Source organism: Labrus bergylta, chromosome 21, assembly GCF_963930695.1.
Source record: "Labrus bergylta chromosome 21, fLabBer1.1, whole genome shotgun sequence".
NCBI classification, from domain to species: Eukaryota; Metazoa; Chordata; class Actinopteri; order Labriformes; family Labridae; genus Labrus; species Labrus bergylta.
The window spans coordinates 12,289,601-12,315,652 of NC_089215.1; the positions used below are offsets into that span (position 1 = coordinate 12,289,601).

Here is a 26,052-nt window from a genome sequence, read left to right on the forward strand (position 1 = left end):
GCAGCTCAGTCAACACCCGTCCCTTTTTCTTCTCCTTCTTCACCACACACTTCCAGCTCGTTCGCATTGATCACATGCTCAGATTATCAACAACGATTGTGCAGATTCCTGTGAGATACTGCGTTGAAAGGTAAACCCCCTGAACCGAAAATAAAGAAACAAAAAGGGAAAACCAGCATTTACATTCCAGTGCCCAATTATGAAATCATTGAGTCTCTCTGAGAGTCCAAGAGAAGGAGGTCAGACTTTATGTGGGATGTCCTTTTAAAACTCCGTCGTTTTGTCTTTAAAAAAAATGTGGCAATATAACCAGACGTCACTGCTCGACACATACATAAATAATTAACAATTATTAATAATCGTCTCTTATTAATAATCATTAATACCTTGAACACACCATACCTGACAATGCAACAGTTTTTTTATCAGCTTTTTTTGGAGTCAAAAGTGGGCCCTTTGTGAACATGATTACAACAACAATAACATCAGGATTAATTATGGTAATATTGACACCTATAGAAAATGCAGTTGGAGTTTTTCCACTTCTAACTCTTGAGTCCCGTACTCATTTGAATAATATCAAAATTACTATCATTATCTTTGTTACTCTATAAAACCAATGACTTGTTTTTGTTTTTCATTTTTACCATAAATATGTACAGTAAGAGATCAAAAAGTGTGGGACGAGTGATCTTAAATGCCAGTGAAACTTGGACAGGTACGGTACATTTCAAATGTGTTTGGTCATGTTTACAAATGTTTTTTTTGTTTGTTTTTTTTGTACATCTATCTCATGCATTGAAGTGACTCCCATAGACACCTAGGTTTGTTTAGATACTCAATATGTCATGGATGCTGGAAAGCTTGTTTTTGGTGTTTGTTTGTACATATCCACACAATGTTTCTCCTCATTCCAGCTGCATTTTTAGAACAGAGTCTCTCGCCTTTACAAACATTCGGTGTATTTTTTTTTAAATCATCTTGCAGTCATCAAATAAAAACTTTGATGGCAGGACATCCCCTTTAAGGACTCCTTAAAGGCATTGGTGACGTTCCAAGCAACTTGTTTTTGTGGGTTGTATACACTTCATATAAAAACAAAAAATCAACAACAGTAAATCAATAAAAAGTGTCAGCAGGAGCTGGAGACTAAAGTCAGCCATGTTTTTTGATTCTCCCCTTTCCCTACCTGGAGCAGAACTTAAGAGTGCTTGCTAGATATATTCTGGACACTACCAACCACATACAAGAACAAACACAATGCAAAAAAAAACAAGTTTTCTTCCCTTTTTCCCTCCATCCTGTCCTCCAGCTTTCTCCATTCCAGCAAAGAACATCATAGAAGAAGACATGGCTGCCGTCTCTCTTTCCGCAGCTCGTGGAGGGAAAAAAAGGCAGCTCCTTTCATACTTTTGTTTCATTTTATACAGGCGGTAACAAAGATAAAAACACTGAACACAAACCTTCTCTTTTTTTTCAACATCTGAGATCACCTAAATCTGGTGGTTTCACAGGTGGTTACATTCCTCCCTACTATGCTTACACCTGTGAGAATGGGAGAAAACCTCTCAAGCCACCCTGAGTCTGAAGAAGCAGGGTGCAGCTCAAAACTGTCAGTTCAACCTCTCTCGTTGACCCCGAATCCTTTACATTTCAGCTAATCTTACAGTCAAGGTCAGCCCCATTAAAAGGGCACAAGTTGAGGTGTGAAGCTGAGAGTGTTGAGATGCAGCCTGTGATAGCTACCTTCCTAAATCACCTCCCTCTGTGCTGCCCTCCTCCTCTCATCTACGAGTAGGAGATGTGGGAGCCGTTGGAGATGTGTGAAGTGACTGAGGTACTTCTGCTCAAGACGCCGTCGCTGCCCCCAGCTCCTCCGGGCCCACCGCCAGAAGCCGTCCTCCTCAGAGGCTGGGGGCTGTTCCTCAGGGCCATCAGGCTCGGGGCACCGCGTACACCGAGCCCAGCGCCGCTGTAGATCCCCCCCTGTGAGGAGGAGGAGGAAGAGGAGGAGGAGGACGGGCCGGAGATGGATGGAGGAGCAGGTGGCGGGGGAGGTAGCATGGCCAGGGACTGGGAGGAGGAGCGTGAGGGCAGGTGATGGGAGAAGGGCAGGGGGTGTGGGTGGGCCAGGTCGCCGCCGGAGCCTCGCACTCCAGCCCACTCCCGCTCCCTCTCCTTCTCCCGCTCCCTATCGCGGTCCCGATCCCTCTCGCGCTCCCGGTACAGCTGCGGTGTGCTCTGGTGGTGGTAGTGCTGGGGCAGGTGGTGGCGCTGGTGGTGGCTGGAAGAGGAGGAGGAGGAAGAAGAAGAGGAGGCGGAGGAGCGGGACGAGTGGTGCATCTCCCGGCTGTCTCGCCCCAGACCCAGAGCCAGTCCAAGAGCGTGGGAGGAGGATGAAGACTCGCTGCGGCGGTCGCTGGCTCCGCTACCACTGCTGATGCCGCTGCTGCTGCTGCTGTTGTGGCTGCGGCGGGAGTGTTGCTGGGGGGGAGCCATCTGCGGGTGCAGGCCATGGCTCCAGTGTCCAGCGGAGCGGGAGACAGGGGGTGGGACGTTGGAGTACCCCTGCATGGGGTAGGCCTCGCTCGGGATGCCCGACAGAGCCATATTACTGAAGCCAAGACGCAAACTCTCGGAGTCGAAGGACTCGATCTCACTGGCCTGTCGCTCCAGGAGGGTGCGGATACGTTCAGAGCGCTCATTCTGCAGAGACAGCATCTCCTCCTCGATCTAGGAAGAAAGCAGATTTACACTTAAAAAACAATGTTAATCATTTTTCATCGGGGCTATAAGATGAGTTCAGATATTTTCCACGTCATTTATTTATGTTTAAGCGAAGTGAAACTCTAAATCACTCAAATTCTCAATTTACAAACTGTATTTGGGTTCATGGTCAGACACACAATCGTTTTAACAGTTGTAGTGTCCGTAATGTCATGGAAACATAAATACTCTTTTTTCATGTTCTGAAGAAAGGATATGATGGGATTTGAAAAGTCTGGGACATCAAGTGAGTGGACCGTGTAGAGTCCACTCACATTTGAAAAATGAACTTATGCTAAGGTGGACCAAAAGTCCTTATAGAAGAAGTTGCGATGCGACTGAAAGCTCCAGAACTGCTGTCAGGAGGACTTAGTGCTGGAACAGGTCACTACAGAGGCTGCAGAAAAAGCTGGTAGAAAGAACAGCTTAGAGTTATATCTGAATATCAAAAGAGCTATCGATGCGAACGCTAACAGGAGCGGTCCACTGTTAAGATTGTGATATTCAGTTTACAATCTTCTTCACTTCTCCTGGCTGGCTTCCTTAAACTCATGACAGGCTTTCATGTTTTGCATTCACAGAATGAATTGCTAAAGGCCTCTAACCCTCTGCTCCAGCAGCGCACGGCGGATGGACACCCTCTGCTCCAGGTCCTTGACCTCCCGCTCGTGCTGCGTGTCTGTGTGGATCTTGATCTTGCTCTGGTAGGCGTTGAGCAGCTCCAGCTCCTGCTGCAGCTGCATCCGGAGCACCTTGTACTCCGCCTCCTGAGTCTCATCCAATCGCAGCTAAGAGTCAGAAGAAAAAAAAACAAGAGGGAGTGTGATGACAAATGGATTTGGCACAATTGTTTAAACCAGAAACTGTGCTTCAGTGTTGAAGGGAGAGGAAGAGTTTGAGGAACATAAAAAAATATAAAGAGAGAAGAGGATCAGGAGAGTGAGAAACAGATTGTTTAGAGTTTTGTTTAATCTATGTTGTTTTTATTGAGGTGAGTTTGTTCAGTCTTGGCCTCCACATGCTGTCTTTAAAAGAAACTTTGAAACAAAAATAAATCTGTAAATGTCAGACTATTACAGCAAACATGGCAGAAATACTGTTGGTGGGATGAAACGTAATTGACTATTCAGATATAATTCCAAAAAGTGAATCTAGTAAAATGCTACAAAGTGTTTTGAACTGCTTTGACCTGTGTGTGTGTGTGAGATGTCGTGCTCTACGCCCAGCTCCAGGAAACAGATTAAAACTTCTTCTAAAAACACAAAAGATTTTCATCTAAAACCTGTTTTTTTTTTTCTTTCTCTGACCTTCGGGATGGAGTTTTAATCAGTGAGCTGGAAACCTTCCCAAAAGAGACTTAAACAACAGCAGGAGTGGATGTGCGGACAAACAAGGGCAGCGGGGATTTGGCTTACCGAGCTTACGTGGCTGGCTGCCATGGGAGGTAATTAAAAGTAGCACAGTGCGTTATATCACCGATAGGAAAAGATGGTTTATAACGACCCATCCGACCCCGACTATGTTTCAATCATTTAAAAGCCCGGGATTAGAGTGTGGAAGAGTCCGACTGTCAGAGAGCAGGGGGTGAGTGAGGAGTTTAGTCCTAACAGACTACTACTTACTTTAATAATACTTGTTAAATGTTCAGCTGTCACATCTCATAGTTTGGATTTTTGGACATTTTACCATAACCATGAACAAACTATCAACATGATCAACAAACAGCTTCTCTTTGGATATAACACGTCGAATGTAGTCGTTATATATTTTTTCGTTTTTTTTTAAGTTATCACAGTAGAAAGATCTGATCAAACTAAAGACCCTCCTCAAATCAGCACCATCAGGTAAAGTAAAAAAATATATAAAACTCCTTGTGTTCCAGCCTCCACCCTTTACCATTATTTTACATCCAGTCCATAATGGAGACAGGAGTGAGGAGTATCTCAGGTCACTGTCATCTTCATGTGGAGCTGGACTTAAATATGACCCCCATGTATTATATTGTAGGTCATGTGATATGATATGAAAGCTTGAAGGGATAATCCAGGACCTTAAAGGGGGAAATCCACCTGAGAGAAGTATGACATGATGATTTCATCAGGGATTATGCAACGTTTGTTTGGGCCGAGAACCAGAGGTTTGATCGTTTAAAATATAAGCAAATCAAAAATGAGCTCAGTGACCAAATCCAGACAATCCAGCTGCCTTGATAGTAACGTAGGCAACATGTATTCATCTGTGATTTTGTTTTTCTTTACCAGAGCAATACCATTTAATTTGGACATCTTTTTTTTAAGATGAACTGATTTTACTGATTTAGTGTCACTGTGTGGTTCAATATCATGGCTTTTAGTCTTTAAGTTCTGTTTGAACTTTAAACACATTGATCCTCTTTACTGGAGAGGACTTACACAGAACTTGGGCGGGCAACAGGATGGTGGACATCGTTTGGTGTAAAAACAGGTAAACATGAGTTAAGTTGGTGATAAACATTGAGGGAGCAGGATGAGGCTCGTTGGCGGGCAGACAGGAAGGCAGGCGGGCGAGCAGCAGGCGGGCGGGCGGGCAGGACGGCTCCTGGGCCAGGCACGGCAGTGGTGGTGTGGTGCGTGTGTGTAGTGAACGACGTCTCTTGCCTTACTCACAGCCTGTGTGGACAGCATGTCATTGATGGAGTGGTCATACTGCTCTGCCAGGATGGCCAGCTTACGGGTCTGCTCATCCTTCAGACGCTTCAGCACGGCCTTGTGGTCCGATTTGGGCGTGTTCTCCAGTAGGTGGTTCCTCAGAGCCTTGTACTGACGGGTCTGGATCTTACACGTGTCCTGGAACTGACGCTTTATCTGCAGCTCTTTGGACTGAAGGAGAGAGAAGAGAGATGCAGGCAGCTCGTCTAAAGAGTTCCCTATTTATAAATGAATATGTGATTTTAAAGAAATCAGGAAATAACCTGAATATTGACACATTGTGTTAAGTGACTAGAATCTATCTTTTAGTATTTTTTACAAATCTTTCTGCTTGTAATAAAAAAAACTATAATTCAATTCAGTTTTGGAAATTTTTGAATTAAATACAAAACCTTAAGTGTCTGCTGATATCAATTTCTAATTTGTGTTTTTCTTTCCATTTATTGGAAGTGGTCCGTTAACAATTTACATAAAGCATGAATGTTTTAAAGTTGGAAACAAAATAACTATGAAAAAATACAAAGACTTTAAAGCAATGCAGACTATATATCAAAGAGTCGGAATTCCCAATTATGTTTGAGAATATGTTGACATTAAAACTGACTCATACAAAGAATTGAAGTCTACATTTAACCCACCAGACTGAAAAATACATTTTGTTTTGTCAGGTGAGAATTACTAGAAAGGGCTGTTCACACACGTAATGTAAACAAACGTCTGCAGCTTCATAAAACCAACTAACTAATTGACTTGATTAATAGGTGCTGGTATCTAAAGGGAAAAAAGTGGTTTCCTTCATCATTCGAGCCTTTCTGCTAGTCGTGACTGACATGAAGAATCCTTCTTTTACAAATCACTGCACTTTTTCTACACCCACATTGAACTTCAAACTAGTCATAAAACCTACATGTAAATTTAACAGCCTTCTTTTGAGGCCTCAGATGATTCAACTCACCACTTAACAATGTCAAAATATTATGTTGTAAAGTAAGACTCAGTAAGAGATCCTGCTTTCATTATTTCTGGTAGGTTTAAGAGGAAGGGAAGGGCACAGTATATGACAACAGATATAAAATATGTGATGATAGGGGGAAGGGTGGGTGAACAAATAAATATGTAATAATACTGTTGGATAAAATCAGGGAAAAGGTCCACAAATGAGATGTAATGGAAATAATGGAAACAAAAATCATAAAAACAAACAAGACAATGATTTCCACACAAAATATTTTATTTTTTGTGTAAAGAAAAAAAAAACTGAAGGTATGACAAAATACGTTTCTATGCTTGGAAGCACAGTCAGCCATACGTACACAAACACTCATGCAGCGGAACTTAGGATCAAAGGAGAACGAATGGCTGCCGAACACAACAATGCAGTACTAGATGTATAAATACTGCATCAATTAAATATATTTAAAAAAAAAAACTCAAAGTGATAGAACTCTCAGACAAAACAGAATACCAACATGTAAACAAACAGAGGAGCATGGAAATAACTGGAACTCCAATGGAAATCAATGGCAAATAAGTTACATTCAAATAAAACAATGTTGGTGGTGTTTTTTTTTTTGTTTTTTTTTCAAAGCTACGCTCAAAATTAAAATCAGCTGATTCACTTCCTGCTGGTCAAATACAGTTAACGTTTCCTACTCTGTATTAAACCTGGTTTATAAATGTATAAATCTTAAATATCCTTCTTTTACATACATGGAACTTTGCGTCTTATTACATAATGAGCAGTTATGAGCATCAAGCAGTTTCCACGTCTGACTCTGAACCAGGTTTCATTCAAACATAGGCCGATTCAAAAGATTGAATCCTTATTCTCTCAGAGCGATGCTTGTTATGCTGCGTTTCATTGATCGTTTCACTTCATTTAAATCAAGAAGTCATCAGAGCATTTCTTCTACTACTCCACAACGTGAGATTATAAACAACAATATCAACTGTCAAGTTTCTTTTTGGTCTGAAGTCTTTCTGAAATGATTCATTGGTATGTCATCCATTCAGTCATTTTTAAAGCCAAAGTCATCATTAAACATTGAATACTCCCTGGTTCAAGCTTCTCAAAACAGATCACTTCTTTTCTTTGTCATGTGTTTTTAAATGAACTGGATGACTTTGGGGTTGAAGGACTTTTGGTTGAAGAAAACAAGAAATTAGAAGAAATCTCTAACACTTGTGTTGTTTGTGAAGGGCAGTTCTTCACTTTTCCGTTTTTCTTTTTTTTTTAAATCATAAACGAATAAAATGTTTGCTGCAGATGGACTGCAGAGATGTGTTCAGCCATATCAGGCATATTTCAGCATTTTTGGGGCAGTGCAAGGCTGGACAGATGTTTGCTATTCTTAGGTGATCTCTTCTTTACTTTCACATTCAGTAGTTGCTTCAATCTTTGGACTCATTGTATGATTGCATGTCTCAAAAGATTGTCTATATGGCTTCATATAAATAAAGTTGCATTGACATTTTTAAAAAGGTTTTATTACGATTCTAAAGCTTAATTTTCTTCAGATATAAATTTATAGTATTTTTGCTAACAGTTACAGCTAGGCACTCAACTTTGTTTCGTAAGTATTTCTTATAAAGGGACAGATATGAAAATGTTTACATGGTAAATAAAAATAATATTGCATAATAAGTGCAATAAAATCACAATATCTAACTAAAATGTCAAAGCTAATGTTTTAATCTGATATGAATAATAAGTAATGAGTTGTATCATTGATATTATCATAAGGATATAATAACATAAAATGAAGAACTTGTTGCTAACAGTTTAAGCTAAATGGCTCCAGGTTATGATTTTAAATCTACTTTCACCTCAAATCATGTTGCTTCAGGATGTTCTCACCTGTGATTTTTCTGCTTGGCATTCATTGCACTTTAATCGAGTGTGAGAACTAGTGTTCAGGGTGATGTTAGTGAAATGATTGCTTTCTTCACAGTATTCACTTTGGGGAGTGAAATGATAGCCATAACGCTAAGCAACACTGTATATATAATATTTGTTCAAAGCACTGAGGTAACAGTGCACTCGGTGAAATAAGACCAGAAAAACAAAATAAAGATTGCACAAAAGTGGTCTAAAAAATAACCATTAAAAGATCTGTCTTACAAATTAAGAGCAAAATAATAAAATAATAATAAAAAAAAAAAACTTAAAGGAACTTTCACAAAAAGCAAAATAATGAAATGTTAAAATTTCACTGGGTTTGGTGTGTTTGTTTATGAAGAGCTCACTGACTTCAACATAACGTATGAATGTTTGGATCAGCTTTAAACAGCCAAAATCACTTTCAGCCAGCAGGACCTGTGCAGGGTTAAAATATGTCTCATATTTAACAAAAAAATGTTACAATCGAGACAAGTTGGCCCAAACAAAAAAGACACACAAACGATGGTTGAACAATGGAACATAAGGCATGATAACACACACACACACACACACACGCGCACACAACCCCAGCACATGTGTTTCTGTCTCTCCTTTTGGCTGCGTGTTTATCTCCACGGCCGAATTTTCCCCCTGACAAACCTTCCAGATGAGGTCCTTCTTAACGCACACTCCCACCTCGCCTCCTCACGATAAAGCCTCTCCCTATCCTCCCTCCTCTGCCTCTCTCTCTCTCTCCTCCACTCCCTCATCTCTCTCACCTCCCTAGGCAGTAGACGGGGCAGCCTGCTCGTGGCCTCCTTCTTTAAGAGGCCTACAGTCTGGAGTTTCATCCGGACATTTAGCGGCAGCTTGCCAACGAGCTGTGCAGCTAGTTTTAGCACTATGGAGTTAGCTAAATCTGCCAGGACCCCTAGGGGGCGTCTGCAGAACCGCCTCACCCAGAGAAGACCCCTTGCGAAGGGATAAGAGTGGGTGCAGCGAGCCTGAAACTCTAATGGCAGGCTCTTTAGGGGGACAGGGATCCTGGACTGGCGCACGCCCCAGTTGCGCCCTGCTTTTGGAAACATCTCATAGAGATTCCGCTCAGCCATACCGCCCAAAACAGACTGGCACATGGCAAACAGGGGGCGAGGAAGGCGGAAAAGGACGCGCATACAAAGGCGGTTTACTTTACGAGGTGCGTGCTGGAAGAAGTCTCGGGCCGGCCGGACAACGAGCACCACCAGTAGGTAAAGAGAGAGGAAAAGGGAAGGGGAGCTGAGGAAGGAGGCGGAGATCAGAATCATGGGGATGTAGTAAATCCCCAGACTGAATGAGAGACCTAAACTGAAGAGGCAACTCCCCCAGAGGCTAAGCGACAGGTAGGTGGAGAGAGACAGGGAGCAGCAAGAGCGGAGGAAGAGGTACGAGAAGAAGAGCGCCAAGAAAGCGAGCTCGGCAGAGAGGAGCAGCGAGGCCACTGAGGGCAGAGGAGGCGAGCGGCGGAGCGAGAGGAGGAAGATGGAGAGGAGTAGAAAGGTGAAGTTGGAGGGCTGGGCGGCGGCCGACATGGAGAGGAGGAAGCAAATGGCATGAGAGAACAAGGAAGGAAGGGAGGTCTGGGCGGGGGGAGGGGGAGGAGGAGGAGGAGGAGGGGAGATCTGAGTGGGCTCCAGCTCAGGAGCGTCAGGGAAATAAAACTCTGAGAGCTCATCGATGTCTCGCTCTCTAAGTCGTCTCTTCTCTGGGGTCAGGGACAAGAAGAGCTCTGATGGACATCCATCGGCCACACCCCTCGTCTCTTCTTCATCATCTGTGTCTGCATGTGCTGTTTTACTGTGGTCATCCTCATACTCCCACAGTACCCCCTCTACTTCTCTCTCCTCTACTTCTCTCTCCTCTACCCCTTCCTCGCTTATTCTACACTCCTCATCCTCCCTCTTTGGTTTTTCATCTTCACCTTCCTCATGTTTCCTTTCCACCGTAGACTCTCTCACCCCCTCACCAGCTTCATCTCCGACCTCAAACACAAGCTCCTCCTGACCATCCAACATCTCCTCAGCTAACACCCCCTTTTCTTTTTTCAACTTGTCTTCACCCTCCATTTCTAGCTCCCCCGCCTCACTCTGCCCCCCTGTCGCGGGGCTCCCCCCCTCTTCAGGAGACCCCTGGCTCTGGCTGCTCTCACTCACTTTGAGGCTCTTGGGCTGCTGGCGGACCTCCACGGCGTGTTTCTGACGCAGCTCCTGCTCGCGCCTCTTGTTGTACTCCATTTGGTTGGTGAGCTCCGTCTGGTGCTGCGTGCGGATCAGCTCGGCCCGTGTGTGCTGCACCAGACCCAACTGGCGGAACTCCAACTCCTGGGTGGACTCGTGGTGACGCAGCAGCATGGCGCACTCTAGGTCCTTCAGGGTCTGCTTCTTGTTCAGCTCCTGGAGGATTAAATGAGATGATGAAGAGGAAGAGGGGAGGAAGTTGTAATATATTGAGGGCAGGACACTTATTACAAAATCCACTTTTCTGTAAATATACAGTATGTGACATTTTCACACTGACTATGCTTTTCAGATGTTTTAAGACAAAAATGAAATAAATAGAGAAGATTAAGCTTCAAATCAGTTTGAGGGAGGACTTGTTGATCCATTCCTGACATTGCCAAAAAGAAGGGTACCTCTCGGAGCAGGTCCTGCTCCAGGTTGTGGCGTGCCAGCAGCATCTTCCTCTTGTACTGGCGACACTGCAGCTCATAGTACTGCCTCTGCCTCCGCAGCAAGCCCGCCTCTTCCTCCGCCTGCAGCTGCTGCAGACACTCCTTCTGGTGCACCAACCACTCCTGTTTCTCCCGCTTTGGTGTCGACTGGTTCTCATTCAGTTCCTTAAGTGAAAATACATCACAACTAGTTAACAGCCAATCTTTATGTAAGCTGTATCAGATCAATGTCAAACTGACAGAATAATGCTGTTTGTACGTTTATGGGTGTTACAGTTACCCAAACCAACTATTTAAATTGACCTTCTGTTAAAATGTATTTTTGAATCACTAAAGTTGATGCCAGAGAATTTATTTGCATCCACACTATAGAGTATTTTTGCAATTTTTTTGTAACCAAATAGGACAATATTACAAATTCTGATTATTTATTTTATTTCATATGTTTGCCAAAAGTGGCCAGAGGGATGGTCTAATTCAGAGGTACCCAACAACCAGATGTATATTTCAGCATAATGTGAATCTTAAATGGGGGGGGGGGGGGGGGCTCCTAACAATATTTCACCTTTACAGGTGTAAGTGAAATGCAGGACTCGTTTTAAGTCGCAGGGTAAAGAAGAAGTTACATGTAAAAAGGTATATATGATCAGAATGAGCCGAGTTCCGCACATAAATACTCGTGTGTTAGCTCACTGACTGGCAAAAAACAGCATGACTAAAAGTAGACGTACCTCTTTGAGCTGCTCCTTGCGTTGGCGATACTGTCGTTTCTGGGACTCTAGCAGACTGGTCAGCTCCTTCTTCTGCTGGGCCAGAATGTGCTGCTGGAACTTCTTCTCCTCAGTTAAGACCGCCTTTGTCTTAAAAAAAGGGAGAACAAAACAAACACCCACAGTCTCATTAACATAACGGCTCTGATCCTTCTCTCCGCCTCACCCTCACTCATTCCTCCTCCAGCAGCTCACCTCCTTCTCCAGGATGACCTGGTGTTTCTTGGACAGTTTTTCTCCCTCCATGGAGAAGCTGTTCCTCTGGTTCTCTAGCTCTTTGTCCAGTCTCAGCTGGTGCTCGTCCATCTCTCCCTTCAGCTTGTTCTCCAGGCCCATCAGCTGCTTCTGGTGCTGCCGCCGCATTCGCTTATACCTGAGAGGTGACCGTGCAGGAAGTTAGAGACTCTTCTGAGATAAAACTGACTTTTATTTCAAACAAGGACTTCAATGAAGGGTTTTTATTGCGATGGGGGGTGTCTGTTTTATTTCTAGTTTTATAAAGAAGTCCCTGTAAGGCCCTTTGAAACTGCTGAACCTTACCCAGACATCTGTTCTCTCAGAGCCGAGCCCTGCTCATGTTCCTGGATCTGACGAGTGACGAGTGAGGCTGTCCTGATGGTGGCAAAATGGTCTCTGCCTCGACGACGTCTCCTTTCTCCACCTCCTCCACCACCTCCTCCTCCTCCTCCTCCTCCTCCTCCTCCTCCTCCACCACCACCACCACCACCACCACCACCACCTCCTCCTCCTCCTCCTCCTCCTCCTACACCACCAGCAGCAGATGAGGCCTCTCGATGTAACTCGACCTCTGGCTGATAGGGATCATCATAGATGTTGTCATGGCTCTGCATAGTGGGGACAAAAAATAGGAACTTTCAATTGAAGTCTTTTAGCTTAATGTCATTTTAGCAGTACAAATTAAATATATAGATTGTTCAAGTTTGTTTGGAGCTTTGGTAAATCGCTTCAAAACTTGAAAAATTTGTACTCTCCCCCACTCATTCTCTGTCACAAAATTAACTTTGTTTAAGTTACACACATGCAAATACAGGGCAAGCTTTGGGACAAACTCCCCTCACTCCCTTGGAATCAGGAACTTTTTGTTACCATTGTTTCATCGCACACAAATAATAATGGACATCATAAAAACAGTGAGGCAGACTCAATCAAATCAGTCCATATTATGAGTTATATAAGCTACTTAAACCTGTAAATATACAACTGGTTCAAAATAAATATCCAGACCAGAAAAGGATTCATTAGATCCTGAATACAAAGTAAACGTTTGTACAGTAATAACACAGAACTTTCATTTATAGAGCATCTCCCAAGGTGAACTCCATTCAGTTGCACTTGTTCAATAAGGCAACATTGGAGCAGACTAACCATTTTTAGATTTACCAACCCACTCCCTCTTCAAACACAGTGGTTTGGTTTGGCTCTCAATGAGGAGGGTGTTTCAAACAGAGAGAGAAGAGGGGCGGTTTGAAAATAGACGGTCTACAGTGATGCTGCTATTACCTGTCATCTCCTGTAGGTGGTGCAAATCTGCATGTTAAAAACTGGTGTGTGAACATCTTCCCTTTTGAACCAAATGCAGCCAATTTACATGTTCTTCTCAAAGAAACAAACAACCGCATTTAAAAAGGGACATTCCTAGTCTAGTTCCTGTATGGAATATATACTTGTTTAATCAGGGTACTTTTATCAAATATCTCAAATATCGAAGACAAAGTGTGAAAAGTGCTGCTATTCTCTCTTAAATACAAATAAATACATTTGTAAAACTGGATATTCAATGTGTAACAAAGAGTTTTGAGAGGGAAGAAACCTCCTGCTCAGTTTATCTACCCAACAGACAGAGCAACACTCAGACTGACCAGGGGCTTGTGCAGGACAGAGCTGTTGGAGGTGACTGTGTGCTCGCCCTCCTGCATCATGGCCATCTCCCCGCTGTCATCGGAGCCGTCTGCCAGGCTGTTGACGGAGCTGCTCTGGGAGCTGGCGCTGATGGACATGGAAGGCAGAGAGTGGGAGCTCTCCATGCTGTTGACTGTGCCGGTGCGCAGCATGTACTGCTCCACATCCTGCAGGCAAAGGAAACAAGATTAGTCCAAAGGCTTCAAAGGTTTTTGGGGGAGCATAATGATGATTTAGGTTTCTTGCAGTTTCAGACATAGATTAAATATGAATTATACTGAAGTGAGAAACAGGCTAACACTGAAGAGAAACTGAGCTGAACATTCTCTGAATTCCTTTGTTTCCTTTTTGGGGAACAACCATCTGGAGTTTAAAGTTGCTGGAAACAAAGGGCTTTGTATCAGGAGGAAGGGGTCTGAGTTCACTACATACATGATGACATGTGCAAAACAAAAGCAGGACGGATTTAAACACCTCTTTTCCATTCCAGAACCTGATACATGCTTCTCTCACAGAAATCACTCATCTTTAACTTTTGTTTGACTGGACTCCTACAAATGTCGCAGTTACACCTGGAACTCGGTTTCAGAGTTTGAGCTGGAGTAGTGATTTCACATTTACAGGAACATGTGAAATACAGTTAAAGTTCCTTGTTTCATGTGTCTGGTTAGCAGGAAATGCAATACATGGCAGCACAATGCATGATTATGAGGAAATGCACACACTAGAAAAAAAAAAATCAGACCATTAAAGGAATCCACAATCCAAAATGTACTGTGCACGCTGTGTGTCTACATCAAGGCTGGGTCATATGTACTAAAAATGAAATGTTGGATTTTTTCAGATCAGATGCACAAAAGATTTATGCAAGTTTTGCACATGATGCAAATGTAATAAGCTTCTTAGCCAGTGATGTCTTTGTCTTATAAAATCTGTGGACACTCTTGGCTGTGTGCCTGTTTGACTTGCTGAAATAAATGAGTTGAGCTGATGCTTTAAGTTGCCAAAGAACTCGGACAAACGTTACAGTGGACTGCAAGTCTGAATCACATTTCCAGATGAACGAGGAGCCTTTTAGGGTGCAAACTCCTCTTTTATTAACGCAGGCACCCTGCCATAATGACATTTTTGCTCTGAATGTAGGGAACGATCCCTTTACTATGACATGAAATGATATTAACTCTGCAGTTGTTAAAAGGACTCAGATTGGGATCAAAGCCAAACTCAACCGGGCAATCCCTAGTGTAAAGAAAATATAAACCTACTGTTCACAGTATTAAATTCATCAGTCACTGATCCTCCAACTTTTTTAAAACCTTATTTCCCTCTTCTATTCTCCTTTTCCCCTTCTTACCTCTTCCTCTTCCCCTCCTTCTGGTGCTGGACCGTTGTGTGCCTCATGAAAGAGGATTTTCTTCATCTTCCGGTACTGCAGGTTGTCCAACTCGCGGACAGCATCCTTAGTGCGGGCGATCAGGTCCATCACAGCTGTCATGGGACGCTCTCTGCATAGGAAATGGTGCTGGGTGGACGGAAGAGTTGAGAGACAGAATGGACAGTGACATGATAATTATTCAACAGAAACAGGACTCTGATGTTCTGGGATCTGAATCCCTGGATGTTAGGATTCACTAATGTGAAGCCGTAATCACTGAGTAGTTGGTTGTTGTTGTTGTACAATATCAGAAAGTGTCACAAAATAGTTGGTCACCATTTCCACTGGTAACAAGATGATGTCATCAAATGCTTTTTTGTTTTTTTTCACAACTCAAAGACGATAAGATTGATAATAAGAAGTTTCATAAGAGTGAACAAAGATATTTTAGAGAAAGAGAAGAATGTTGACATTTCTTTACAAATAAAATATAACATTTTTTAAACTAAATATTGAATGGTCATCAAATATTTCATTAAACGAAAAATCCTAGCTGTTCTTTTCCTGATTATGGTTGTTCCTCACACTTTCACATTCTTTGAGAACTGATCAGATCTTTTGTTTCCCATCATCAATCAGCCAGCCTGTTTTTCATGGAAGTGTTCGAGCCAACAGAAAACAACAAATGTAGACATTTATCCCTCAACAAACTGCTGCATGTTCATCACCAGACAGATCTTTTCGTTGTGTGTTGTACCTTGAGCAGCACGTCAGAGGTAGGTCTGTCCTGGGCGATCTTCTGCAAACAGGAGTCCACAAAATTGCGGAAATAATCGGACCTGAAAATGACAAAAAGTCAGTAGAAAAGCAATGCTGGCATAGGAATGACATTTGTGTTGGTCCAACTGAAACATCGATCCATCCATTCAAGTTTTATGTTTCTCATTTTTTCTTAAGACTTGCAGGATTATAAACTCATGAGGGAGAAAAGTGGCCACTTGCAATACACAATAAATGGGGCCAGTTTTAAAAAGCTCAGGTTGAGTAAATGGACTTGAGCTTGTATAGACCTTTTCTAGTCTTCTAGCTCATGTCTCAGCATTTCATACTAGTATATTTTTTGCATTGATACACGGGACGCAGACAACTTTAAAAATAAAAAATATATGTGCGTCTTACAGACTGGACTTTACAGTTTCTTAGATTTCATCAATGATTTAAGACAGTTTAATCTGCAGTTACCAAATAACAAAGGATCTATTCATTTCTGAAGTAAACTTCAAAAAAAGTAAGGTGAAAATACTGACAGCCACATATCTGCAGTGGATTAATTTGATTCTGGCTAATTGAAGACTTCCTGGTTAAATGATATAAAAGAATAAATTAATTTGATCCTCCATCTTTGACAGTTTGTTGAAAAGGCCTCAAAAAGTATTTTATAGAAGCAACATTTATAAAATGATCACGGGCATCAGAACTCAAACTCACTATGTAACAAAGGTCTCGTCTCTAGGTCTCTAAAAGAACATTTCATCGACTCTCACCAGTGATTGGACTGCAGCACGGGGCTCTCATTCTGGGCGATGTGGTATAAGGCACTCATAGCATTCATGTTGAACAGAGGAGGCTTCCTTTCCGCTGCAGAGAGACAAAACATAGAAAAGTAAGACAAAGACAGAAAAGAAGGAGAGGAGAAAGTACAATGTCTTCAGATTTGTGAACACAAACAATAGAAATGAATAAAACAACACACTTGTGCTGTTTTTTTTTTTTTTTTGCCTGTTTCTTACCCAGCTCTATGCAGGTAATGCCAAGTGACCACACATCCACCTTGCCATCGTACTGACCCTCATCCATAGCCAGGATCACCTCAGGGGCCATCCTACATGGAGGAGACAACAAAGCAAGTCAGCCATTTTCAGCTCTTCTCCTTTGATCCAGGACCAACAGAGAACAGCACCTCAGGGCGCACAGTCAGAGTCAATGTCTACAACAGCATAAATAAAGCACAGCCACGGAGGCGAGCAGTCGGATATTTAAAGTTTGGTGGGTTGCACATGAAACTGAAGCTTCTTTCTGTGACTGGGGTGAGGATCGTCACAAATGATGTTGCATTTTCTGACGTCTATTCCCTTAATGCAAACAAGGTGTAACATAAAAATTAAACCTGCATGTTATTAAGCTTATGTATGAGTTATTTTATAGTGGCATTAGTACTGAAGTTATTGTTTGGAATATAACTATTTGTTAACTGTATGGAGTTGTTGCAGATTGCATTCATAAAAGATAGAAACATGAATTGACCCAGTTCTATATTAAAAGATAACATACGGACAGTACAAAGCCATGGGATTTCTATTTATGAATATTATCTTCACTATTCAATTCCCAAAGAGGATTGTGTTTGACAGTTTCAATCAGAAATTAATCTACGTTAGAATGAGATCAGTGACTAGCAGGCTTCAGAGTGATGTTTTGAAGAGTTTTGAGTAGTAGTGTGCATTGTAAGGTATGCAACATTTAACATGTGTTGTTATTAAAAGAAATAACAAGTTTGAGGATAAACCAATCATGAAGGATCAGGAAAAGAAGCGGGTAAAGATAAGAGGCCTCCTCTCATCATTTCATCCACTACGATCGGCAGTGTAGGCATGAAATGTTGTAAAGCCAATAGAAGAGAGAGGATTAGCTAACTCCTTCATAAAATGTGAGGACGGTCAACGATTCATTTTAGAATGCATCTACAAAACGAGACCCCAATCATCCAAAAAACATTTACTACCCTATGGGAACTCTGGGAACTGCAGTTTTAACCCCACAGCCTGTTTCTATGGAAACAACGATGGCACAAATTCAGTAAATCAACCAAAACTAGGTTTTGTAGCATTAATACTTAAAACAGCTGTAAGTGGATTATTATGAAACATAGACATACGGTACTTATTTTTCCTAAGTATTTTCTTCAAACTGTATCAACCCTTTTGATAATCTTATAATCCTCTAAGAGGGACAAGGTGCATGCTCTGCTGGATCACAATTTGTAGTAATTCTTGTTAATCCTCTAGAGGTGTCTGTTCTAATCTAATGAGGAACATTATGCTGCAGTGAGTAACATGTCTGATGTCTTACCAGTAAGGTGTTCCCACAAAGGAATTGGCTGGAGCAACGATGGAGGCGGAGCCAAAATCTCCCAGTTTGACCTGACCTGGCTCTGTTAGCAAAATGTTTCCTGCCTTCACGTCCCTGAGAGAGAGAGATAGAGAGAGAGAAATGATCAGAGAAAAGAAAATGCCTGGTCAGGACAAATTGTGAGAAAGACTAAAAAGATAAGAACGATATTTAATAGAGGCAGAGGTCCAAATTGTGTAGCTGTACAGTGTGTGGAGCACAACCACCATTGCATAAATGTATCCTGGGCAGCACATTTTGTGCCTTCTCCACTAGATTTGTTTTGTCTCTTTTCCGAAGTGTGGGCGAGGAGAGTGAGTGAACACAGATAGTGAGAAAAGGGACAGTGGTTACCTGTGAATCATGTTGTGAGAGTGAAGATACACCAATCCCTGCAGTGCACCATGGGTTATAGCCGCTATTTCCACTTCCTGCAGGGGTTTCTTGTGGACTGTGAGAAGAGAGATAATAGGGGAAATGCGGCGTTGTGTATGTGAACGAGTCATTTGTGTTACTTTATCACCTAACCCTTGTCTCCCACTTACCTTCTAAGAGGTCTGAAGCTGAGCCCAAGCAGTACTCCATCACCAGCTAGGAGACAGACAGGGAGTGTTAGAGCACAGGATATTTAAGAAGCTTTATGCAACAGGACACTTGATTTTCAAGACGAGTCAAACTTTTCCTGAATGGAGAAGTGTTTTCTTGTTTAAAAAGGAGGCAGTACTCCCTGAGAGTTCAATGAAGTGTGAGAGGTGATGTTGAAAAAGGGGCAGCCCAGAAAGGAGATTTAATGTCCTGCTAAAAAATAAAGTTCTTTGCATATCCGAAAGTTTGCACCAGATGTAACAGCATCGTCTACATTTAGTGGGCATTGATTACAAAAAATACAATTGGACAACTGGCAGATTTTTTTCCAGGAGTCTTGGGGATAAGAAGGGGAAAAAACTTGATTTGTTTCATTCAGTCTTGTTTTTTTCCAGAGCAAAAAAAAACATTAAACCCTCAACAGATCATTTACTGTGGAGGAAGGCAATCTGGAGTTTTGACTTCTCTAATTCCCCCTTTTATCACATCTATCTCAAACATTGCAGCAATAAAACACAAAGATGAAACACACACACACACACACACACACACACACACAACTCACCCATGCTGTGTGCTCTCTCAGGTAGCAGCCCCGGTACTCCACTGTGTTTGGGTGGCGCAGCTTCTGGAGGAACTTGACTTCCTTGATGATATCCTGCCATTTCTAGAGCATTAACAATCACAATCATATAACTGCTCTCACTTCTACATGTGGTGAAGGATAAAGACAGCTGTCATACCTCATTGGACTGTTTGCCGCCATAGGACATCTTCTTGATGGCCACCACCTCATTGGTGCGGATGTCATGAGCCTAATGTGGAAAGGTAAGGAAAAATGATGAACCAGAATAGTAATAATAAATAAAATATAATAATTATAGCCCCTTTCACACATGCACTGTACAACTGAAAATGTCCCATAATAAAGGCTGAATTATTCAGCCCCAATATTTTCCAGAATTTTTTCAGCAAGCCTCCTAGTCAGCAAGACGTCAAGGGGAAGCCGATGTGTGAACGCAGAAGCTTACTGTCACCAGAAATTCACCATGAGTGGTGGTGAAGACGTGGAAACTCGTGGTATCTTCGTGCAAGAAACGGGGCAGCTTCATCTTCTTTAATACTTGCAGGAATGTTCTTTTTCACTCTTTCGTCAAAACTGTAAATTCGTCCAACTACATTTCGTATTGACTTCAGGCAAATACTGTCATCACAGAGCCGGACTCTGCCGCTTCGTTCGCCATCTTGGATATGTTTTAAACATTGCACTGTGATTTCTGCAGCGTCCTTTTTTACGTCATGTCCTGCCTCCTGAGACCCCTTCTCCATATGACAGCGGAAACCTCCCGCTGTTAGGGACATGTGTGAAAGGGAAACTCAGGAAGAGATCAGGATCAGCAGGTTGGCCTAATTCCTTTTCACAGAAACTGTACGGAGTGCATGTGTGAAAGGGGCTACAGTCTTTTATAATGCAGAGATGCTCCCGTTTTGTATTTCTGGGTGCAAACACTGGAGAACTCAGGGATTTTTCAGACATTTTTACCTCAGGTCAACTGAAGAAAATCACTGATACATAAAACAAACATTTCTGCAGAGCCTCTTCTCTTCCTCTCTCTCTGTGGTTGATCCCTTCATCCATCACTAGCTCCTTTTCACCCTTCATTAAACAGGCCTTTTCTTCCAACACATCCACATTATTTGTCCTTGACTTCTGCCATGTTTATACCTTTTTTCCTTCTCTCTTTCTCTTGACACTTTTCATCCCTCAATGGGACCCCATGAGAATGTAATCTCTGACACAATCTTTCACTTTCATCGTCGTCTGTCAGCTATTCTCCTCTGTTGTTCTTGGTTACCTTCTTATAAACCATCAGCCACTCTAATACAGAGCCGAAACAACACAGTGACTTTATCTCAATAGAAGTAACACTACGATAAAGATGGAGATGGTACCAGTGATCATTTTGATAGTTTCATTATCATATCTTAATCTAATTAATGTTTTAAGTTATACATGAATATTGAAAGACTTCCATGATTCATGAGTCAGCAGATCCCAAATTCCAAAGTAGGAAGTAACAAGTTCAGTTGTATTTTGATCTAAAAAAACCATGATGAATAATCTAACACCTCACTAGCGAGCTTCACACTCCTGAGAAGAACACGATATGAACCAAAAATCAGCTCCAGAATTTTTTTTTTTACATTTCCAATGAGTAAAAGCAGAACCGAGCGAAAGAGAAGATCAACCTGCCAATAAAAACTTTCAATGTGAATGTATTTGTTGTACTTTTTTCCTATGTACTCAAGAATATAGGTGCAGATGTTCAACATTATTAATCATCATGTTGCAAATAATTAGATGTACATTATCATATTCTAAAGTTTTGTTCAGCACTAAGTTTTACCTGCAAACTTCACCTATCTGATTTATTCTCTTCTCTCTTCTTCTAATAAATGATGTGTCGTAAAACCTTTCGGCCTCCAAGAACTAAAGTTAAATATAATCCTGCACCGTTAAAATGAATAAGAATTTAAATTAAAACACTTCTATCCATATAATTCAAAACAAACATTTAGGGCTACAGGAAGCTGTAGAACATTTTGCATACATACAGTGTGGTGCGTACATCCTTGATCTTTACAGACTGAAACACTAAAAAGTGAACTCACGAAGTAGACCGCTCCGAAGCTTCCATGTCCGATCTCCCTCAGGTCTGTGAAGAGCTTCTCAGGATCCTCCCTGAAGAACAGCTCAGCCACCTCCGGGTCCTTCAGGCTCCCGGCCCGCACACTCGATGGCATGGCCAGCGCCTGGTGAGGGCAAGGAGACACACCGAGTTGGAACAATCACACTGACATATATGCATTGGGAACTTGAGTCACCTAGGTAACAGGGACGCTGCATTATTACCTTTTGTATTATTTTGTATATTAACCATTCAATTTGTTGAACTAAACAAGGATCAACTGAATTGTCACATCTTACTGAAAAGGTTTAAATCTCTTGGGGAAACTATTAACATTGATGTCATTGATGTAGTATAGTATGTAGTAGTATTTTTTTTAAATATCCAGTACAGTCCTGTTTGGAGTACTTTTTTACATACAAATTGATAAAAATGCAAATGTGTGTTGGCTCACATCGCTTCAAATGACCATCCACCCACCCACCCGTTCATTCATCCTTCATCATCCATCTGTTTCTCTACCAGGAATATAAAGCAAAACAAATATTTAAACATTTGGGTTTTTCAATGTTAACAATCCTCTCTACAAGTGATTTGAACATGTTATGTCCGAACTGCTCCTTCATTAGCCGACACACTCAGTGGTGGACAGCATGTATGAATGCATTGGTGTGTGTGTGTGTGTGTGTGTGTGTGTGTGTGTGTGTGTGTGTGTGTGTGTGTGTGTGTGTGTGTGTGTGTGTGTGTGTGTGTGTGTGTGTGTGTGTGTGTGTGTGGGGCCAATATTGGCCCTGCTGACAGACGTCGGCACATCTGCAAATTCACATTTGCATTGTAGGTGTCTTGCACCAAAAGCATTCATGAAACAAATGTCGGTATAGGAATCGGCTAAATTGTTATTTCAAGCATCTGCCCTGATTCTCTAAAAAGAATGCTCATCAGCTCTCAATCTCAGTTTTTATCCTACTGGAAACTTGTCCCATCTATATCCAGAATGCTGTTGTTTTTTTAACACTTAATAGGTACCAATAGCTAAAGCTTCATCTGGCTGTATCATAGTGGTGTGAACTTAAAGCAGTGCTGTTAACGCATGCTGAGTACGAACGCATTGTCAAATATTTTTTTCTTATTTATTTTCTCAATGCAGTAAGTGTTTTAATGTGAGTATTCATATCATCATAATGATAACGTGATCAATTTCACAGCTCCCATGTAATTCTGTATCTGTTCTTACATTTCATTCTATGAATTGTAATGGGTTTTTCTGTCAAATTCATGATGAAAAAGCTTTGTACTTTGTTCCTGTCTTTCTCCCCTGCAAACTGGATTGGATTTTTTTGTCTTTTTCTGAGATCAACAAAGACACAAAACAGAATCATTGACAGCATCAGGGAGGGGAAGTTTCCCTGTCTTGCTCTGGTATACAAAGAAATGCCTCTTAAAAGCAGCAGACTATAACTTCCAAACTGAGATTACATTTCCTAGTTCCAGTTTGGCAGGTCCATGGTTTGCTTATCATGTGTCAGGTGTTACCTTTGTTTTCAGTGCAATAAATCCTGTAACCAAAACAGAGTTTCAAATCTCTCTAGAAAGGTCATCAGAAGTTTTTTCTGACCAATTATGGAAATCCAACCAAAAGAGTGATGTTCATAACAGGGAAGCACTGAGGGCAGAATGTCTGTCATAAATGTGTGGCTGAAGGAAACTCAGATAAAGCAATGTAAAGGCTAACAGACTCAAGTTGTACCTCTCAATTAGCTGCTTTCATATCTCTTCTATTCATATTAGCTGACGTGCAGAATTCTGTTTCTTGGGTTGTTGGGAAATTCCCTTTATTTTGCATTGGAAATGATAATCACTCACAGGATCGTAAAAATCTGGGATTATTACTTTACTGCAATGTGATAACATCATGTCGCCTTGTCTTTATGATTACTACTTCAGAAGACATGAAACATTATTTAACTCGCCGTTTAAGCCTGATTAGACTGAGTTGGAGCGCCTGTGGTGCTTGTGTATGTAAATAAGTCTCACCTTTTAAAAGTGAGACTAGGAGACTAAAAATATTTTAATAAAGTATTATTTGTGCGTATTATCTGCCTGTAAGTAGTGGCGAAATGGATCACAGCTGAACCTGATCCATTTTGGATCACCCCCCCTGGATCAGGCCACACGTGATCCTTGGATCGATAGAATATGTATCAATATGGCATAAGATCAATGTACTTCTGCTAAATCACCGTGCAGAGTCTCTTTGAAAAGGAGAAAGTGTTTAAGAAGTGTGTGTAGGTGCAATGGGGATCCACTGTACAAATAGGAAGAGAACTTTTAGGATTTTAAAATATATATTTTTCACGCTTTGACTTTTCTCCATTTCATGTTACCGTGTCTGCATTTGTCATGCAGGTATCCGCTAGTGGCTGCTTATAACATCAATCACAAACTAAACATCAGTGACGTTACTGCTGTGGTCTGTTGCTGGTTATTTAGCCAAAAATAAAATCTGTTACAGAGCCCTGTGTTAGCTCCAAAAACTGAAGATATAGTCCTTAAACATACACTTCCTGTTATGTGTGAATCACAAGCGCTGCATGAGCAGACACACACACACACAGACACACACACACACACACACACACACACACACACACACACACACACACACACGGGCTAAATGAACGGTGTGTGTATGTTACCTGTTCAATATTCCCCAAGCTCATACAAGAAAACAAAACGTGTTTTTGTAGATTACAGCAAACGTATTATTCTGTTGTGTTTGTAAAGTTGATGTTACACATTCTGTAATTGTGAAGATGTTTCTGTTGATGAAGATGTTTAGATTTCTGAATAAACAGGGAGTTCAGGTTTATCTAACTGCTTACAATCTGAGGAGTTTATGCATTCTTAAGAATCATGGAGATGCATTTTCATTTGTAGTGTTTTTTTTTTTTTTTACAATGCACAATTTAAGTCAGGGGTAGCTGAGAAGTAGAACAGTTCTATTACAAATATATTTTTAAGGCAGATCCAAAATCCTATCCGATCCATGACATATGATCTGATCCGAACTGTGAAATGTTGATCCATTGCACCACTACCTGTATGTGAAGCTGTAGTGCAGACAGTAACATCCTAGTTATCTAGTTGCGGTCACCGTCAGGTTAACAGCCTGGCATGAGATATATTAGCTGATCTTTCCAATTTCAAACAATTATTTTGGCAATGTTTCACATGTTGCATATTTATTTTTCATACATTCTCAGTCACAAAACAATGTGGCCTTGGTGTCAGTGTTTCCAAACACTACATAATAATCACCAGATCAGACTTTTGTTTACGGACATTTTGTAACAGTCAAAGAGGAAGCATGCATCTCTGTTCTCTAAATCTCGCAACCAAGTCCAAAAGCAACCTCTCTTGTGTATTTTTATACCTCCTCATTAAGGCCGTCTTCAACAATGAGGCAGCAAATGCAAGTCATGTGGTTTCATCCGAAGATCAACCTCCACACAACATACGATTTTTTATTTTTTTACAACCTTGAATCCATCTGGGAATCTAAATGGGAAACACAATGTGAATTGCTCTTTCCTGCTGAAACGGTGGAGTAAATGATCTGAGACAGGTGGCAGCATCAGTATCATGCAGCTGCAGTGTGCAGCTCACATACATGGCGTTTTGCACTTGACTGGTCAATTAGGCTACCTTTGCTTTTGCTCTCCGAATAAAAAGAATGACATATATGCAAAAGTAGACGACGACGACAACAACAACAACTCCAGGCTGCCCGGGTGTTCAGGGTGCAGGGCCAACAACAAGCCTTTATGTCAATGTCAAAATGCAAAAAAATGTGGGAGTAATAAGACGAGCTGGAAACTGATGCAGGAGGCTGCTTTAGCATGCTGAATGATTTATAACATGTCTTACCGTGGCTTTTGGGATCCACTGTAGCTAGCCCTGAAGCTAGCCGACTGGCCTGGCTGGAAATTATTGGTCTCACTCCCCTTTCCTCGACACTGGTGTCTATTCAACACGAACAAACCACATTCTGCCTGTCGATGCTTTTACTCAAATGGCTCTCCATCCTGATGCTCCCAACTCAACTGGACAGCTAGTGTGTCTGCAAGACTTGACATGAGGGAAGTGCCAGTCAATTACAGTGACAGCAAGCTGACTGACGGCTGCCAGCTAAACGAGCCAGGCAGCTAACCAGCAGAGAGCCAGAGAAAATCAGCGGCTAGCTCTGGCTGCTGTTAGCAACGCCGCTAACTATATAACGTAACGCCAGGAGCTGCCCGGGACGTTTTCAATGGGACACTGGTGCATTAATTTACACAGGTCCGCTCCCTGCGCCGCTGTGTGCTGTCATTTCGTTAGTGTTGTCGGTGAATTTCATCTCCAGTCAGTGTTATATCCCCATTTTGCTTTACTCCCATCCGTCTTTTTTTTTTTTTTGTTCAGGACTTCATGATGGCGGAGCGGGGCGGGAGCCGAAAGGAA

At 41.8% G+C, this 26,052-nt stretch overlaps 1 protein-coding gene across 3 annotated transcripts; it reads right to left on the reverse strand.

Moving 5' to 3' along the window:
* Nucleotides 1-4: 4 nt before the first annotated feature.
* taok2b (TAO kinase 2b) lies at nucleotides 5-26,052 on the reverse strand. 3 transcript variants are annotated; one of them, XM_065949405.1, is made up of 20 exons: nucleotides 25,480-26,048; nucleotides 21,536-21,676; nucleotides 19,606-19,677; nucleotides 19,428-19,529; nucleotides 18,823-18,868; nucleotides 18,632-18,728; nucleotides 18,239-18,352; nucleotides 16,900-16,991; nucleotides 16,654-16,747; nucleotides 15,867-15,948; nucleotides 15,089-15,256; nucleotides 13,695-13,901; nucleotides 12,355-12,659; nucleotides 12,010-12,187; nucleotides 11,776-11,904; nucleotides 11,006-11,209; nucleotides 10,527-10,766; nucleotides 5,412-5,624; nucleotides 3,372-3,554; nucleotides 5-2,733 (listed from the first exon to the last, which is right to left on the reverse strand). In XM_065949405.1, exons 2-20 carry the CDS (start codon nucleotides 21,665-21,667, stop codon nucleotides 1,789-1,791), a joined length of 3,603 nt encoding a protein of 1,200 aa, XP_065805477.1. In that variant the 5' UTR covers nucleotides 21,668-21,676; nucleotides 25,480-26,048; the 3' UTR covers nucleotides 5-1,788. The 3 variants fall into 3 exon arrangements, with proteins under 3 accessions (XP_065805477.1, XP_065805476.1, XP_065805475.1); XM_065949404.1 differs by lacking the exons at nucleotides 5-2,733; nucleotides 3,372-3,554; nucleotides 5,412-5,624 and having other exon boundaries at nucleotides 6,667-10,766; nucleotides 11,776-11,898; nucleotides 25,480-26,052; XM_065949403.1 differs by lacking the exons at nucleotides 5-2,733; nucleotides 3,372-3,554; nucleotides 5,412-5,624 and having other exon boundaries at nucleotides 6,667-10,766; nucleotides 25,480-26,051.

What these genes read in the sequence shown, in the direction of transcription:
- taok2b (XM_065949403.1), bottom strand. Translation starts at nt 21,667, where the DNA reads ATGCCATCGAGTGTGCGGGCCGGGAGCCTGAAGGACCCGGAGGTGGCT. An exon ending in TCTCACAACATGATTCACAG is followed by an intron (nt 18,353 to 18,631) that starts GTAACCACTGTC and finishes TCTCTCTCTCAG; the next exon opens with GGACGTGAAGGCAGGAAACA. An exon ending in AGGTCATCCTGGAGAAGGAG is followed by an intron (nt 11,905 to 12,009) that starts GTGAGCTGCTGG and finishes CCTTTTTTTAAG; the next exon opens with ACAAAGGCGGTCTTAACTGA.